Here is a 19,235-nt window from a genome sequence, read left to right as displayed (position 1 = left end):
CTTAGTGGTCTTTCCAACCGTAATGATTCTATGATTCTAAGGGGAAGATTTCAAATGCTATGTGCTGGATGGTACTTCCCAGCTGAAAGCTAATCACAACAGAGGCAACTGATTAGGATTCCAAAAGAGTGGTCAGGTGCTGGAATGGGCTGCCCAAGGAGGTGGTTGAGTCACAGTCCTCGGAGGTGTTCAAGAAATGTTTAGAAATGTGGTACAAGGAAACATGGTTTAGTGGGGAAATATTGGTGGAAGACAGTTGTTTAGACTAGATAATCTTGGAAGTCTTTTCCAGACTTGGTGATTCTTTGATTCTAGGACACAGAGCTGCCGCCTCTAAGAGGCACCACCTCTCAAAAACATTTTCAAGCTGCTGTGGCTCCTGTTTTGGTTATGCTGTGCAGCCCTTGAACCCCCACCATATAGAATTTGCCCATTTGGCATTCTGGCATCCTGCTTTAACAATGCAGCAATTGTCCTGACAATGACAAGTGGACCTGGCACAGTGCTGATCATTACTCTGCTCAGACCAGGTGCTAGCCCAGTTGGACTCCTCTGCTCCCTCCATCCCACACATCTGGGATGACAGCACTCCCCTGCACCTCCACAGCTGCTAAGGGGTTAATTGTTGTACACCTGATGAAAGCACAGAGTGTTAGTCTACTCTCATGCTCTATTTTTATTCACTAGCAGATTACCCTCCTCTCACTGACAGGGAAATAGTACGAACAGCTGAAGAGTAGAAAACAACCCCCTCCACTTCCTAGAAATTAAAGCTAGTGCAGCCCCCAAAGTGTCATATTTTCAGAGCAACTCTATTTTCTGCAGACAATGCTGCAGTCTCACGTGTATGCAAAATGCTGAGCAAAGGCTGAAGGAGGAAGCTGTCTGCAGCATAAAGGTATGCATGTGCTGTTTGAAAGCAATTACAAACAATCACATTGAGAATGAGTTTATAGCTAAAGGAAATCCAGGGACAGAGTCGAGTCCCCCAGCCAGTGAGCTATAATGGGATTTGTTTGTGCCACCCCATACCCAGCATCTGCACTGCATAGTAGCTACAAGGTCATGCACCCCACTGAGCAGGAACTTTGCTTCTTTGCCGTTCAGCCAAAGAGCAGAGAGACAAACTGCTTTCACAGCTGTGGACTTGAGTTTCAAATGGAAAGTGCACATTTCTTTCTGCACAAACATCACCACTTTCCTCAGACAAGCTGTCATGCTGCCAGTGAACAAGCAACACTAGCACTAGCCTGGCCTTAAATTCTGTACAATTACTGTAATAACTCCAGTGGGCACTGTCGCTGGAAGAAGAACAAACAGATCAGTACCATGAAATCCCGGTAGAAATAATTGGACTTTAAATGATGTTGAGGTTATCTGGTTCACATTCCTAATTATCATTTACACTTTCCAATGGATCTCAACAATACACTGTATAAATGTGTGGGCTGGCTCTAGTCTTGCATGGAGTAATGCGTTTTGACATGTGACTGTACTCACCTCTTCCCTTTCCCTCATTCCTTTTGATAGTGAAGTATTAGCTAATTTTTCTAACCTACAATGCACGATGAAAAGATTCTATGTTCAGACTGCTGATTTTATTTCCTGTTACTGTTCCAATTTAAATTGCCTTTCTATTGACAGCTCAGTTTCTACACTGCACAGACCATGATGATGGTGCAAACATAAGAAAACACCCCAAAAATTTAAGATGCATATAGCATCACCTAACTACCACACAACAGGAGAACTTTCATACTCCCCATTTTGCAGCTTCTGCAATTACTCTTGCAACACACAAAAAAAGTGTAAATGATTAGCTGTTTGTCAGGAATACTTTGTACTTGCCACAGCAAGCACTCTTCCCACAAACTCCCCCAGATGAGATATGTACAGTAAGCCTCAGAGTCACTGAATTCCAGCCTTCTGACAGTGTGCACAGTCTTTATTCACCAGTTATATATCGTCCATAAAAACTGAGCTAATCCTGGAAAAAGCACAACCTGTGCAGTCTTCATCTGTGAGGAAAGGAGGCGTGTGCTTGCAAGTTTCCTAGTTCATTTTTGTAATGAGAACCCTATCTCTGTAGAAGGGATCTGAACTTCATAAATATGTCAGAATTTTATGGGTATATGCCAATATTTGCATAATTTAATGCATGTAATATCTGCACTTGCAAACATACACAACCTTATGAGAATGTAAATGTTTGGTGTCATTCCAAATGTGGAGGAGCAGTTGACCATGACCTCAAGAGTCACCAGCTATGGAGAGTCAATCACAATAATTCTGGTAAAGAACTGACTTCTATCTTCATGTGGATTAAAAATCTACTCATTGTGACATTTCCCATATTCCAGGGAGGAAGAGTTTGAACTGGCCAAGATACAAAGGCCTAATCATTGCATTTTAGGCCATAACATTTCCAACAGACAAAACATTTTGTTTGTACTAATCAGTACTTTTCATTAGAAAATGGAACAAAAAATTAGCAAAGGGTTAATTTTTCTCAAGGAAGATAAATGTGCAAAGCCATTGCAAAGAAGTTTGACTTCCTTGCCCTTCCACACGTTTGTCATTTTTCATTCAGAGGATTTGTTCTTGCATTGCTTCATCTCCCCTAGTCCCTCTCCACTGGGAAAAGGCGATGAAGGAGAAAGGTGACAGAGAAGGAAAAAATCTCAGAATTTCTCCGGGGATCTATGATTTCTCAACTGTAGCCCTCAGCAGGAACATAAATGGGTAGCATTCAAGAAGGATGGAGAATCTCTCCTGTAGCTTTAATTGGCAGAAAATCAGCAAGTTTTCTCCTGGTTTAATGAAGTGTATCCCACACACAACATGTATATAAGTAGCAAGATGAGGTCATTGAAAAACAAAGCATAACTCAGCCACTGGAGATTAGCCCTCTAAGTCCCTTGCTGTGTTTGCTGAAAATTCCAGAAAATCAACATTTTGTTTCCTCTGAAAGTAAAAAATGTTAAGAAACATGTTCTATGCATAACATAATATACAGTAAAGAAAGTCACTTCTGCTACAGAGCAGAACCTTCACAGAAGTTACTTCTAGAAAGCTGTACAATAAACTGAAAAAGCAAGCAAATGGACAGAGCAAATGACATACATCCTACTGCATCTCCTATATGGGCAGATTAATACAGACAAATTGAAATAAACTGAAAGAAAGAAATGAATGTGTTTAGTCTTCTTACTTCAACTATTTTTATATTTCTTAGAGAAAAATATGCTTTGGTATACACAGAATATTATAATTGAACATGTATGCGGCCGCGTGTCTCTTGGATGTACTTAGCAATGTAACACTCTCCGCTCAGTTCGTAAGCAGTTTGTGCTGTATAGCAAGGAGATACTTAATAGGAATTTCCCAGTAGCCTTTTGGGGTGGTGAAGAAAATAGTAAGTTATTAGGAAAAAACGTGCACTTTTTTGACTGCCAAAAGGAAATGCTGTTTAATCTCTCATGTACTTAACTATAGCTACTAACTAAATTTTACAGGTAGGCTGCATTTGGAAACATCCCAGGTCACACACCTAAACACAATACACAGGGAAAAAAAAAAAGTCTACAAAACACTTTAGTCAAATGTGTAGAGAATTAGAACTTGACGATTTCAGAAAGCTTTAGTTTAGTAAAAGATGTGATAAAAAGGCTTTTTTTTTTTTTTTTTTTTTTTTCTTCCCCCAATATGAATTCATTTCATACAAAGAGCTCTGCCTGAAAGGCTGCATGATAATTCAAGCTCTCCAAAAAGTTCTTTATTAACATTTTTATGTGTGGACCTGCCAGTACATCCCTGCAGGCGACTAACATATTCAGGAAGTTTGAAATAAAACCTGAAATACTATTCCATCTCTGCTTGAGAATGAATGCCACATAAGAGAAACTTACAGTCACCTAGAACATATTTCAATATATAGGGAAAAATGACTTTTCCTCCCCTTCATAGTGATACTATAATTTACCAGCTTCTTATTTGTTGTGTAGAGTACCTTGAAATGCATTACTGTTCCTAAAACCAATCACTTTTAACACCTACCATCTAAATATTTAAGTGTTTAGGTAAATATGTCTATGATATAATTACATACTAGCACCTAGCATTGGTAACATTGTATAACATGGCATAGTTTTTATCAGGGCAATCGTCTTTAACACAATTTGAGCTTGCAATCCTAAAAAGTCAGCACTAATCCAAAAACAAAAAACAAAAACAAAACAAAACAAACAAACAAAAAAAAGCAGTCGATTTCTAAATCCCAGTAAGAAGATTGGTGACCTAGTCCTGACGCTGGAATCGAACCAAATTAGGGTCTTTGCCTTCTGCATCAGCAGAGATCACTCTTAATACTGCTATCACATGAGCTCTAAGCGCACTGACAGGTACGCCACACACAATGCATGTTTATAAATAAAGCCCGCACTGCGTAAGTGGCAATGCAAAGCAGCAAAAGGCAACACCTGAGAAATAACAAAGGCTTCAGAGCACGGCTTGTATGTCAAAGCCGCAGTTGTACGTGCAAAACAGCCACAGAAATATGTGTCAAATGCGATGACTGTCAAATGTTTAGGCACTCAAAATGCATCAACAAAATTCACATGGCAAAAACTGAGATCTAGTAACAGCTTACCAGCACTACCCTTCAGGAAAAAAACAGTGGATATTATTTCTCAAGCAGCAATAAGTGCGACAAGAATTGAATTAGTCTCAGATGTTTGCTATATTTTTTCACATAATAATAAACCATATTTCATAGCTTTGGAGGATTTTCAAAAGTGAAAATACCACCTCTGCTCTTGTACTGGAGGACAGAGATATTCTGGGTCTGGTGTTTAACCAGACATCCAGTTGATCCATTTACCTCCTGACTGCACTACCTCCTCCTGCAAGAAGGTCTGCTGGGATTTGCACAGCAGCTGAGGCTTCCCAGTGGGAGGCATCAATATAAATATTTCCCTTGTTCTACCTGGTCTTAGGGGGGGGTGTCAGCAAACACGTGTCATTCCTGCATGACTGTGAAACATGTACAAGTGTATAATCAAGGGGAACCTTCCACTACCCCACTGTATGCAGTTTATGGCAACAATCAGCAAAAATCAACTATAAACATTTGGTTTATTTTCAACTGAAAAAAGCTCTACTGTCGACATAGTCCGATTTACAGAGTAATCTCGCCATATGAATTTTAAAGCCACAGAGCTCTCCCTGACCTACATTACCAGGCTAGAGGGGAAAAAAAATCACATAGAAACCATAGCACAGAAAGACACTCTTGGGATAGAAGAGGTGGCATGAGGATCAGGCCTTTAAATCTGGAGTGCCTTAGAGAGCATCACATCATCAGTGCTTCAGTTGTCAAGAGAGATAACTTAGAATCTTAAAAGTGCTTGGGTTGGAAGGGACCTCAAAGACAATCTAGTTCCAGTTTACCCTATTCTCAGTGGTTGCGGGCTACACTCAAGCTTTATCCACTTTGGATCAAACCCATTTCTGCCAGAACAGAACTGACCAAGAGATACAAGAGACAAACATTCCTATCTATCACAGCTTTGATTTGCAGGCTACCCAGTCCCATCTCTGGTATTTTCTTCTGTCAGCAGACAGGGATAACAAATCATAAAAGCCCAGAGAACACTGTGTGGGGCTCACCTGGAAAAAATCACATGTATGAGGTGCTAGGATTTTACAAGGCACTAATATTTAGGAGATGATAAAGTGAGCACTGATTTAGTTTTGTTCTGGAAATAGCAATGAAGCATTAACATGGGTACAGTAGGTATAAAATTGGATCAACTAGTAACAGAGTTGGAGATTTACTTAGAATGGCTGGAAGCTGCAGCAGTATGAGGTACCTAAGGAAAACAGAAAAGGGGCAGTAAACACCACAGAGAGTGGGGAAGCTTGGCAGAAGTGAGATGGGGGCAGGGGCAAAAAAACGACCACTTCACTGGGAGAATGGGAATTTATGGGGTAAATGAGGAATGGACACAGAGTGCAGAAATGGCAGGAGATATTAACATCTGTCAGTCATTTTGGAGAAGGGAAAAGGGGTAAGAGGACCCTTCCACTTGTGATGTTTCTGACTCATTCCAGTAGTGCTTAAAAAACACTTGCAGTGTCTGGGTGCTGGCTGCATCCCTATAAAAAGCTGCAGGGTTGAGAGGGTGAGCATCACCCAAGGGCAATGCATCTGGAGAAGACCAGTTAACATAGAGGCCTTGATGCAGCCACACCCCAGTAAGGCTATCAGCAAGCACAGTGAGGAGGACAGAAACTCCTCTCCCTGCCTGCTGAGGAGAATAAAGAACAGGAATGATGCTGAGGATGACAGGCCCTGGAGCACAGAGATCTCTACTCTGGGGTAAAAGATCAACCCAAGTTATCCAGCAATTGGCCTGCAGTATCTGGGTTTGAGTGTAAACAACCAAATCCAAATGACTATACAAATATAAGTCCGACAGATGGATAGCAAGCCCCTGACTGGCTTCTTTCCAACTGGTTCATCAAGGGGAGGGATCTGGAGGCAACATATCACTCATAGATTTTCAGTTAAACATTTATTCTCTAAAAAATGCAATTTCAGGGCAATTATATGTCAATGTAGGTCAATCTCTCTTGATAGTTTATGCCATTACAAAAAATGGCTAGCGCTTCCAAATGATCAAAATGAAGACATTTAACTCCTCAAATCATTTTCAGAATCTCTTAATGAAAGTCAAGAGAAAAGAGGGCTAGATGCAGGAAACGGATGTGGAGAGCAAATGTACTATGTATTTTTTTCTTAGAAGTTTTGGTGTTTGTTTTCACTGTAACCCTGTCCTCTGCTCAGTGGAAAGGTAAAACTTAAAGCCAAACTTGCTGTTTATTTGGTACAACAGCCGAAGGAGTGACTTGCATTTAATACTTGATTCTCCTTCAGTCTCTGCAGCACACCTGCATACTAACTGGAAGGAAGGAATACAAGAGATCCAGCTGTGTAATCATCCAGGTGTGCTTTCCTATCAGGTTTTTACAGACGCTGTCTCTCAGTATCATGCAACCCAGATGTTCCCAGTTGGGGGACAGGAGCTGAGCTTCTCTGGGCAAAGAGAAAATGCTCCAGTCCCATAAGAGCCACACGAGCACAGAAGCATCCTCCAACTTGTGGCACTTCAAAAATGCTGGTTTTACCATGAAATGTCTTAAAAAATAAAAATAATTAAAAAAAGATTTCTTGAGCTTCAGTGAAAAAAAATTTAAAAAAAAAAAAAAAAAAGCAAGCATAAACATTTTTTATGTCTGGCTCAGCCTCATAGTTCATTATTACAAGCTGGACAACATGGGTATCCTTTTACAGAAGACTATGTTTCCTGAATTGACAAGTATTTTAACTTCTAAAAAGCAGTACACAGCACTTTGAGAACATAAGCCAGAGGAGTTGTGTATTAACTCCATTCAGTTGGAACATATTCAGGCAATACTCAGACTCCTACTGACACGTGTCAGGTAACATAGATCTTAGCTGAATCCCCTGGCTAATCTAAGTCAGTCCTAATTAGCAGGTCTGAGGGCAGAAAACATTCTGTATAATGCCGACGACGCATCCCAGCCCAGTCACATTTAGTGAAACACGTCCTGGGTAAGGTTAAAAAAAAAACCTAACACAAACCTAACCTAAAGCTCTTCATATTAAATTAACTGAAATGTAAGCAGTGAGTAGGTCAAAAGGAAAAGACTTATTAAAAAAATTCCCTTTTGCATGCAGTAATAAGTTTCACATGTAAGGCCCTTTGCAAGAGACTGTGTGGAATTCATTAAACAATTAAAACATGCAGGGGGTAACTGAAACGGTATCCTTCAGCAAGCAGAGTGCATCTTATTACAGCAATTTCCTTCCTGACCTTCACGTCTACCTTAAAATGGGTAAGAAAGCAATGTTATTAAACTGTCCATGGAAAAGCAGAGCATATGTCCATGCTGAGATACCTCCTGGGGCAAAGAACAGCGGGACCACTCCTTTCGCCACCACAGCACAAAGATACAGAAGGAGTTATTCTCGAGAGGTAGTATTACAAGTGAGAAGTGGATTACCAGAACACGTGCAGCACTGAAGTAAGGAATCTACAAGAACTGGATTTTTTTCCTTACTTTTCAATTTCTGACAATGCTAACAGAGCTTATTCCCTGTTCTTCCAACTTGTGCAACAACCATCCTAAGTAATTTATTTTTTTAAGGATGCATCCACATACACCCACTTTTTTTGCAGGCAAAATTCATGTGAAACACAACACTGTGCTAAATGAGAAGCCATTCAGTTCATGCACATTTTGCCTCCAACAAGGAATTTCAGCACACACTTGTGCAAGGCAGAGAGTGACCTGTTCATTCTAGCTTGCCTCTATTCAGGTTATAAACCCTGGTTTCTAATGTATGGAAATAAAACACCTCACCTTTCCCATTCAAGTATGGTACCCTGAAGATGAGGGGAAACCTACTGCAAAGAACATGTGTAGAAACAGCTACTATTATGGGCAGAAATGGGCAGTGGACTGCAAAAATTGGACAGAAAAACCCCACAACAGTGCGTTTGTAACAATCCCGTGCAATCTCAGATAACCCCAATTGACTAAGAACAGGGAGTATAGTAATGCTCCTTGAGATATCAGATTTCAGCGTTCTCCAGTTCATGCAAATTATACAGCAACTCAACCACTTTGGCACGTGCTGCAGCAATGTTACAGCAAGGTTGCTAGGAAACATTTTTTTCATTTACTATTTTCCTGTTTGATTATAAAATCCAAGTGGATGAAGAACGAAGGAAGAGTATAAATTACCAATGAGTTCAGACAGTTGTGCCCTTGAAAATGAAATCTAACCATTTTGCCTTTCATTTGGTTAAGACTGTTATTGCTTTCTGATCTCACACAGTGATCAATAACATCTATATGTTTAGAGTAGAAATCACAAAGGCAAATTTCAACCTGTTTTAAAAAGACACTTCAAGTTAGGCAACATCTAAGGGAGAGGGTAGCAGCTTGTCCCAGTTCAGTCTTTTAATTAAAATGCAGCAGTCTAGACAACAGAAAAATAAGATGAGGCAGACAAGGAAGATGAGAAAAAGAAATCCTAGAAATAATGTAAATGTAGTAGAGCACTTGAAAATCCCTACATGAAGTGGGAGAAATTCAGACAAGTTATTTCTGCTTATTTCCACCCACCTTCAGAAAAACCTCAACTAATGCCTTTGTTATCTGAATTCAGTTTGCAGTCTTGAATCTTCTACCCTGGAGATGCTTAAGGAAAGGGCAGCATTCAGGGACATGGTTTAGTGGGCAATATTGGTGGTTGGTGGACAGTTGAACTAGACGATCTCATAGGTCTTTTCCAACCTTAATGATTCTATGATCTTACATTTTTGGTGTGAAGAACTAAACATAAATGCAGTACATAGGCTGTGCTTGCTTAACAAAGAAGTCCTTGGCATTCTCTTTGCCAGAGCAGCTTTTGCCCCAGCTATGGACCTGACTGCTTTTGACAAAACATTTCTGGTCCTGGTGCCAGGTGGGAGTACACCATGAACAGTGCAAGGAGAACAGCTTCCAGGAGAGAACATCTCAGTGGAAAACTGCCAACACCATCCAAGCAGACTATGCCAGTGTCTCTGAGTACCCATTAGAAATCTACAGCTGCTTTAGGACAAGAGGGAAACACATTAGGCTGCTGCTCTACTTGGACACTGTTAGTAAGAAGTTCAGCATACAACAAACACTTCTGCTCCAAAAGCCATTCCCAGACACACAAAATGCCATTAGCTATCCATTCCACCTTGGAAAGAAACCACCGCTCTAAAATAAGCTGGCTGATCCCATCCATAGGCTCCCAGCTGAGAAGTATTGTGGCAATACAGATGGTAATGCTTCTGTTTTGTGTTTTTGGAAAAGGATAAATTAACAGGTTGGGTTAGCTATTTAACCTGGTTTTGGCTTGTAATGTCTTACTGCATGAAAGACTTTCTGGGTCAGGATAGATACGACACACTGACAGTAATATTATAGGGCCACAGGAGAGGTCTTTTATCTGGCATTTACTTCAGATCCTTTCACTGAAAGGATAACACATTAGATGAACTGCTGTTAACCTCCTCTTTGAAGTTACCTCCACTACCCCATGCTTTGCAGATATATCTCATACAACAACAACAAAAAACCCCTGGTGTCACATATGCAGTGTTCTGGGCACAAGAGAAACTGAAAGAAACAGTGGAAGCTGTTGAAGACTCTCAGCACTGAATACGGAATAGGAAAGAGGGAGCTGCGAAACAAGGGACTTCAAAGGAATAATGAATTAACCAAACCCATCTCAGAAGCATCTAAATCTCTGAGTATGTGCCATTTCAGCTGCCAGGTCATTAACTGGATGAACACATAATTGATAAGCTGTAGGTTGTGTTCTACTTGAGAGCAATCAGCTCCTTTAAGTGACATGAATATTTAATGTATATAAAAGCATTTGTCACTAGCAACCACTCTATAGAGTAACTGATGGATTCTATAATGATCTCCAACTCCCTGACTAGGGAATACACTTCGAGAGAGATAAATATCTGGCTCATTTCCAAAACAAAATTCACCAACAGAGTTGGTGTTCTAGCTCAAAAAGGGTATTTCTAAATTTTCAGCACTTACAAATTACACTGCTTTGTTAGACTTGGGTAGGCAGAAGCAGGACATGCAGAGCTGCGGAATGGAAGCTGACAACATGGGATGAACTTTCTAACTCCCGTCTACCAAATCCGCAGCACTGTCCATGCTGAAAGATGCACTCATGCGTGCAAAACACAAGGAACAGAAACAATAAATGTTTGATTGGCATGTTCCTGCTTTCCCCCTTTTTTAAGGAATTCACTTCAGGGAATTTAATGATTTCCATAATTTGTTAGATCTTCAGATATACCAACATATACTTTTTCCAGTATAAGAGGATATAACAAGCTCACTTGTGGAGTACTTCAAAAATATGATACCATTTCTCTGAAATGTGACACTGTTTCTCATACTGCAGCACCAGATTTTTGTTGAAAAAGCAACAGAACTGTATTATTACCCAAGATGAAAGCTTCACCTTCAGTTTCCCACATGATTTTCTGAAATGTCTTCAGAAACAGATGCTCAGCCTCTCCAGTCTACTAAACCCCTCTATATGTACTTATTCTTCCCAGTGCGTAAAGCAAGCGAACACCACATCCTATCTCTTAGCTGGGCAAGGACTCCTTTCACTGTAGCGGAACTTTACGGACATGTAAAGTAGCTTTTCCTAGGGGATCTACCCATGGGCCAAAGAGAGGGCTGTGCTGTAGAGGTATCCACAGTTGCATCCTCAATAAACACAAGAAGCTGTCAATACCATCTAAGAAGGACACAAAGTTTGGGTCATTTGTTTAAGGTGTGTAAACAGATCACCGCACCTGCATTTGTTTACTGAAAATTTTTTGACTTTTCACTGCTAAATTCTGTTTTGACACTCCCCATGGTCTGCTCATCATCACAGTATTAGAGCTTTGTCATTTGAAGACTCATCCTTTTGGGAGCTCTGTTCTCATCAGTATTGCATTCTGCCTAGGACATCTACCATCTTAGAAGCAGACATCTTACTGAAGAAAATGAACAGAACTGCAACATATTTCAGCAGTCTACATAGAAAAAAAATCATAAAGTATACATGGAGGACATTATTCAAGCGTTATTCATAACTTACAAAGCAGACAAATCTGACAAGCAATGAAACACAATGACTTCTATATGATAGCATTTTGACACTACCTCCAGCGGAGTCCAAGTTTAGCGAACTGAAACTTCCCAAAATGAAGTATTATTCATAGCATTTATTTTTGCAGAACTGAGAGTCTAATATAATAAATCTCCCCTTCTGCTCCATCTTATACTCTCATAAAACTCAGCCTTGTAGACAAGATTTCCATACAACTCCTGTTTTGCAAAATTTGCTTAACTGTATTCCAGAAGTGACTCAGACTTTCTACCCAAATGGTAAAAGCCAAAACAAGCCTCACTCTTTCCATGAAAGCCAGTAGAATCATTCTTTTGCTTTAATGGATTGCACTTTATTTTTAACAGACAAAAGAAGGAGTAGAGGTCAGAGAAACTGCAATTAAATAGTCACAAAGTATGTGACCAGGAAGGTATTGCTAGTTGGATGGAAACAGTCCAGGATTTGGCCAGTGCAACTAGCAGACAGTTGAAAGTATGACTGTTAAGATGCTGTAAGAACAATAAGATCACGACCCTTTCTTACAGCTAACTCTGCAGTTACGTAAGGGAGAGCTGGCAGTGCTGGGCCCTCTAACACACATCATTCCTCTGCCAGGAGGATGCCGCTCTTGGCTGGAGCTCAGCCTTGTGTGTGACCTCCTAAACAAGAGGAGGCTCAAGACAGGTTCACTGCCCAAATGTGGTGACATGGCTGGAACAGCTGAACTGAGAAGTAAATCCACCCAAACGTGCTACATCTGCTGATGCCTTTCCTTCTTCATAGTCATCTGGTGCTCAAAGAAAGACATCCTCACAGCATGGGTCTGCCAGAAACCACAGACTGACTAGTTCCTAAGTGACTGTAGCAAAGACTGCTCTCTTCTCAAAAGGAGACTCCTGGCAGAATCCCCAAAGGAAGGCAAGTTTTTTCATAGAAATCCAATAGCAACTTTCCACCATGATGTTTACATGTAGTTATGACTCTCAGACAGTGGAGAAGCACAAAATTCCACACTCTAATTGACATTTTCCTTGTGTCCCCGTGGCATCTCTTTTGCCCCCACCCACCTCACAATGGTCAAAACTACTGTTCAGGTAGTGACTACACACAACTCTTAACTCAGCAATATGCAAAGGAAAAGAGATGTCCTACAAGACCAAAATCCTTCTTTTTCTTTATGGGCTTTACGGCCCATTATTCATTTTCTGCATTTTGTAGCGTACACTAAAATAATATTAACCCATAGTCCCTGACTGCTCCAAGGACTGTTTGCTGGTCTCCACTGACGATAAAATCTCTGCAACATCTTCTAACTCCAGTAAAAATAATGGAAACACCTATTTACCCAGCACTGGTGAAATACTTGTCCACATTTTTACTTAAACTGGGAATTCAGTTTTAAGATTATTATTATTGTTTTTTATAATATTATATTACAAGTCTAATTTCAAATATTTTCCTCCAGATAGAACGAAAAAAAAACCAGAGAAAAGCGATTTACCTCTACTTCACATGCATATTCGGATCCATCCAGGAGTGTCACTTTGCACTGCATATTTTTAGGTTTCTTGACAATCTTTAGAGGAGACTTGGAAAGTTTGCTTGATGATGATTTTTGAGAGAGCTTGTCGTCCTCTAACTGCTGATACTCAAGCTGTTTTGCACTTGCAGCTGCAAACTCCTGCTCTTTGTCTGTGGTCTAGAAAAAGAAAGAAAGATAACTGAGACAAACCGATTGTGCAGTGCAATGCATTATGAATGCAATGAAAATAATTCAGGTTTCTACTTCTTTTATACTTAGAAAATCCCTTTCAGACTCCTCGGACTTTTCTTTTTTTGGTCTACTGAAAATGCTGAACAATGGCTAAACACTGTAATGAACCAATATTCCCCGCAGATTATAACTTTAATGTCCTGTATCTACTAAATCATACAGCATTTTCATTGTGTCAGATGGAATAGGAAAAGACCATCAGGTTTGCACTAATTTTGCTGTCTGTGAGAAAAGGTGCCCTGAATCAGAAGCCTGACCAGTCAATGACAATGAGAATTTGCAAGAGAGTTCTGAGGTGCCTTGGAGAGAGAAGGGCTCCCCAAACACCTGAGTGAAGGGTTAAGCAAACAGGATGGAAATAAGAGGCCAAACATCTTTTATGTGCAGCTGGCTGGCTAATGGATGACAACTACAAGACGAGAGGCTGAGTTGTGCTCTCTGCAGATGCTCAATAAGTCCTTTAAGCTGGCAAGAAGCAGAACATTTGAAAGACAAATATTCTGCAGGGGAAAGGGCAAGAGAAGAAACAACTACAGTTACGTTTGCTTGGGCTTATCTGTGGGTCAGACCATTTGAAGAGTTGCTGCGATGCAGCACAGCTCGTGGTCCTTTTCACTGCAAAAGATGAAAGCCAGAACAGCTCTACTGCATTTCACCCTTCCTAGCAACAGCACTATGCCACAGTCATTACCTTTCAAATCAGTTATGCCCCTGATAGCCTCCAAGCAAAATCTCAACAGGAGTGTACTAATACCTAAGCTAGACCTTTAAAAATATATATTTAAAAAAATCATTCAGTTATCTCACTATGGTAGAAAAAAGTAGCAGTTCTGGCTCTGAATGATTTCTGTGTAAGAAGAAACAAGCATCACTGGAAATAATATAAATTAATCCTTCATCTGTTTCCATTCACTGCATGTAATAAGCCTTCATGAGAGAAGAGCAAATCCATCGAAAGGCTCTAATCTGCTTTGAGACCAAAACAACCTTGCATCATATAACCAGCAACAACAGCATGTTGCTAAATCACAAAGAACTTTTCCCAGGAGATTTCATCCAAGCAAGCTGCAAGCTTTCCCTTTTTATTTAGGTGAATGGGGAAAAGGAACATTTGGAATCAGTCAGAGCACTAACTCCCACCAAAGCAAAGATGCAACTGTGGCCCCGTGCTCCTCCTTTCCCTACACAAGGGAGGGCAGAGCAAAGGTCTGCTGGGTATTCCTGAGTGGGGAGATAACAAAAAAGCAGGACAAGGAAGATATGGAGCAGAACAAAGAAGCTGCTTTAAAAATCCACCAGCTGACTATATCCCTGTCCATCCACAGACCTGGAGGACTCTCTCCTGTCAGTACTTGGATGTCCAGACCCCAAGGTCCTTTCATGCTTTGAAGGCTGGCAGTAGATGAAGGCACTGCACACATCATAAGATTAGCTGTTTGCTGGGGTTTATATGTCCATCATCGCCATGACAAAAAGAGAGAGGGCCTCTAGGCTCCAAACAAGACTTGAGGCCAAACCACCTCTCTACAAATACCGAGGCTAGCTGGCAAGCAGTTGGGACTATGCATCATGAAGAAAACAAGGCTCAAGATGTCTCCACTTAGGGATCCCAGCACTGATGGGAAGAGGCATTCTGATCACTTCTGTGTGTTTTGTTACGGAAATCTACCACAGAAGATGCATTTTCACATCTGCAGGTGCAAAAGTCATCCCAGGGCTGGAAGTACTATGTCATCATTGCAGGTGGCTCACTATATTTCTCATGCGAGAGTAACCCTCTTCCCAGCACCCAAAAAAACCCTTAAATTAAACAACACCACCACAACAGATCAGTGGAATTAATCCTTTAAAAGAAGGTAGGAAAACTGCTTCAAAGATAAATCCATAACAACAAGGTCACCCAGCAGCCTTTTACATTTTAGAAGCCTCTTCAGCCTGCAAACAACTTCTTTGAATCACTGTGGATTGTTGATTATTTTCCTTCATGAAGACACTGTAGCTAAAAAGTAAGGCAGCCATTTGCCTATTTATAAATACATTATATTTTTAATAAACAAAATAGTATTGACATTGTTTTCTTTGCTAGACTCCTACTGACATTAAGATCTGGAGAATCTGTCTAGGTTAAAATCACACAATGGATTTTCTCTCATTTGTCTGGAGAACAAAACATGACAAGAACTATTAGAGAAAATCTCATGAACTATGCTGACATGTTTAGGCACTGAGGTACCTTCAGAGTGAATTAAGCCTCTTCTTCCTAAAGAAAACTGACATTATGTTATTTAGGAAAAGAAAAAAAAAAGTGGCCAGTGAAAATCCCACTTACTTAGTGGATTATTCTGAACTCTGCAAGTGTAAGTATGTTCTTCCTGGAATCCTGTTCACCCCTGCAACAAACGTTTCTACAGCATTTTCAGTGTTATGGACTAAATTCCAGTGAAGCACAAATTGCTTCAGGGTTTGTATTTTTCAAGCATAAGCTTTTCATCTTTATTTACACTGATATATCTTACTACGACACAGCATGTTCATCCCCCTCTGAAGCTGGAATTCTCCCTCACATCAAGCCCTTGGAGTCACAGGATTCAGCAGTAGTAATCTCAGATGCTTCACAACTTCTGTATTGAGTACAAAGTCAAAGGTTGAGGGAACTGGGCTTGTTTAGCTTGGGGAAGAGAAGACTCTGTGGAGACCTCATTATGGCCTTCCAGTACTTGACAGGAGCATATAAGCAAGAGGGAGTACGACTGCTTACACTGGTGGATAGTGATAGGACAAGGGGGAATGGTTTTAGACTAAGATGTGAAGTTCAGGTTAGATTTTAGGTGGAAGTTTTTTACCCAGAGGGTGGGGAAGCACTGGAACAGGTTGACCAAGGAGGTTGTGGATGCCCCATCCCTGGAGGCATTCAAGGACAGGATGGATGTGGATCTGGGCAGCCTGGTCTGGTGGCTGGTTACCCTGCACATAGCAGGGGGTTTGAAACCAGATGATCATTGTGGTCCTTTCCAACCCAGGACATTCTATGATTCTGTGATTACCAAACCTGCACAACACATTAATCCCATCTATTTATGTTAGTTTCTCAGAAATGTTAGTATCCAACATGTGTGATATATTTTTGCTCTTCAAGTAGACAGAAAGGGAGGAAGACAGTAAGATTATAACTATCATATTTCATGAAATAATAATTTCTGTAGTAACTGCTAATCCTACTGTGAAGAAGCCTTTTTGTTTTATTAAAATGTTCTTTCTCATGTGTATGGTATGAAAACAAAAAGTCACTGCCATGGATCAGTAACCTCAATCTTTCTTCCCAAGATTCTCTTATACAAGTGATAACAAAAACCAAAAGCTTACTCTACATGGTTCCCACAGCTGAGGAACAAATGACAGCAAGACAGAAAATGACATTCGTTAATCCCACAATTTCTGTGTTTGTTTTTTTTTTTTAAATGAACTCATTGACAATAGTTCTGTTGGTCAGTACTGCTTTTAAGTGGTCTGGAAGAAAAAAAAAAAAAAAAAAGATAATACTTATGCCTAGGCCTGACGGAACTGAATTTTATGTAAGTGATCTGTTTGTGTAGTGCTCTTCTCTCCTGGAAAGCAGCCCTGAATCTTTCCCCCAGACCGACTACAGATAACTTCTGGCTTGTTTCAGAGACTGAAGTTCTTTGCTTGTATATGAAACAGCTTATGCTTATTTTTTTTTCCCCTCATCTACAGAAGTTTGGGCTGTAGTTCTGCAGAAAAAAGGATTAAAATGTTAGTAAGTAATGTCTTACTTCTGCTTGCTCTACCAGCGCTGCCTCCCAACTAGGAAAAATAACAAGACTTCACAAAGTACCTGATTATTTTTTTTTTTTTGGGTAAAGAACAGAGGGGGAGCATGAGTAGCTTGTTCCGCTCTTCAAAGGTGAATGCCATCAAAGCGGGGTGGGGGGAGGGGGCATAACCTTACGGATCTAAGGGATGTGATTTGCAGGTACCTCATTAATTTTGTGTCACTTACCAGTGAATAACAATGCCCGTTAATCCTATTGACTGGAAATTGTTAACAGGAGAAGAAAGCAGCCGCCACAAATTTAATAAGTGCAACAATGAACCAAATGGAAAAAAATCATGTGATAGCTCTTCTAAAACCTATTACGTGAGAAGTTAAAGCAATTTTAAGGCAGTCATTTCAGAACTACAAGAAGCTTAACAGACCACAGATTCTTCATGGATCACACATCAGACAAGCAAGCATGAAATCAGTTTTTCTCCAGGTGTCAAAGAAAAAATGAACTCTGAAAATATTTTTAGCTTCTTAAAAGTTGGTAATGTCTGCTACCTAACGCAAATGTAAGATGGAAAACATTCCTCACTTAGTAAGACTGGCCCAAAGCAGCACAGTGGAGGCAGAAAGACGTGAACTTCTAGACATCCTACATGAGGTTTATTATGCTTCAACGCAGAAGACCAACCAATGATGATCTATAACATCACACCAAACAGGCTCACTGTTTCCCAGAAGCAATACCACACTCCTACCTGCTCTTTCCTCACTGGTGTGCTGTGCGCTGCCACAGCTGAGAACTGCTCGAGTGCGTTCTGGTGCTCTTCACTCTGCTGCTGCTGCTGCTGCTGCTCCTGCGGTGGGACCTCTGCTGCTGCCCCTGGCTGTGCAGGGGCTTCTTGCTGGTCCTGCTCTTTGTCCTTGGACTCAGAATCTGATCCCGACTCTGTCGTCATGGTTGGTTATTCTGAAAAACAAGGTGAGCAACCAACTAAGCAAGATCATGCAATCATTCATTTGTAAGCTGTAATCTAAAAAAGAGCATGGTGCTGTAAAATCTTACCCTGTTCATTCTTACTTTATTCCTTACAATATACAGACAACGTTACAGGAATTATGTAGAAGTTAAATGCAGAAGTGCCATTCTACCTTGTTTACAACTCCTTATAAGAGAGTAACACAATGAAAAAAGTTGGTGTTAATGCCTGAATTCCAACACAACTCACTGTAGCTTGGTTTTCTAAACCATAAGCATATGGAAACTTTTAGAAACGTTCAGTCTTTCATTCTTTACATTTAAAGCAACAGGGCTTGAACCCTCCTCAACACCTGCACTGCTTCTGGAAACAGACTCAAGTCATTTTGATGTTTCTAGGTGATACAGATGCTGGAAACACTGAAATGGGCCCACCAAGAGCAGTGCAAACATATCATGTCCTTGTGACCAATTCTGTCTGTCCTGCTTGAATTCACCCACACTTCTGTTACTTCTTTTTCAGTCATGGTCTGTCCATAAAAAGGGGGGGGGGGGGGGGGGGGAGGGGGAGATAAATACTTCCATTAAGTCATTCTAAGAGTTAGATTTAAATAAAAGTGAGTATATGATTCTTCTTGAATACAAAATAATTATGCCTGAACTTAGCACTGTCCAGAAGCAATTCAAAATGTTGGCAATATTCATTCAAAATCTTGAATTCTGAAACTAAATAGCCTCATCAGAAACATGTGCTTGGCACTCAATTCTTAGAGCTATATAAAAGCAAAACAGGAGTTTAAAAACTACTGCATGAAAACAAGAATTTGGAAAAGCAGACAGTGTCAGTTCAGGAAATAGAGCATATTTGGATTTTTGTTACTTGTACAAGTCTACAATAACTACAAATGTACTCGAATGCTTCACTTCTAGGCAACTC

General features: G+C 40.3%; 1 protein-coding gene across 29 annotated transcripts in view; it reads right to left on the bottom strand.

The window, feature by feature from the left end:
• Window positions 1–19,235, bottom strand: part of EPB41L3 (erythrocyte membrane protein band 4.1 like 3) — a 132,034-nt gene that overhangs the window by 47,226 nt on the left and 65,573 nt on the right. For all 29 annotated transcript variants that reach the window (XM_015855304.2, XM_015855302.2, XM_015855301.2 and 26 more), the window contains 2 exons: window positions 18,078–18,289; window positions 13,266–13,463 (listed from right to left, as the gene is read on the bottom strand). In XM_015855304.2, the coding sequence (XP_015710790.1) occupies window positions 13,266–13,463; window positions 18,078–18,278 (399 nt within the window). In that variant the 5' untranslated portion in view covers window positions 18,279–18,289. The remainder of the gene's footprint in view (window positions 1–13,265; window positions 13,464–18,077; window positions 18,290–19,235) is intronic.

The sequence above is a fragment of the Coturnix japonica genome, chromosome 2 (genome assembly GCF_001577835.2).
Source record: "Coturnix japonica isolate 7356 chromosome 2, Coturnix japonica 2.1, whole genome shotgun sequence".
Taxonomy (NCBI): Eukaryota; Metazoa; Chordata; class Aves; order Galliformes; family Phasianidae; genus Coturnix; species Coturnix japonica.
This window is presented reverse-complemented; position numbering and strand designations above follow the sequence as displayed.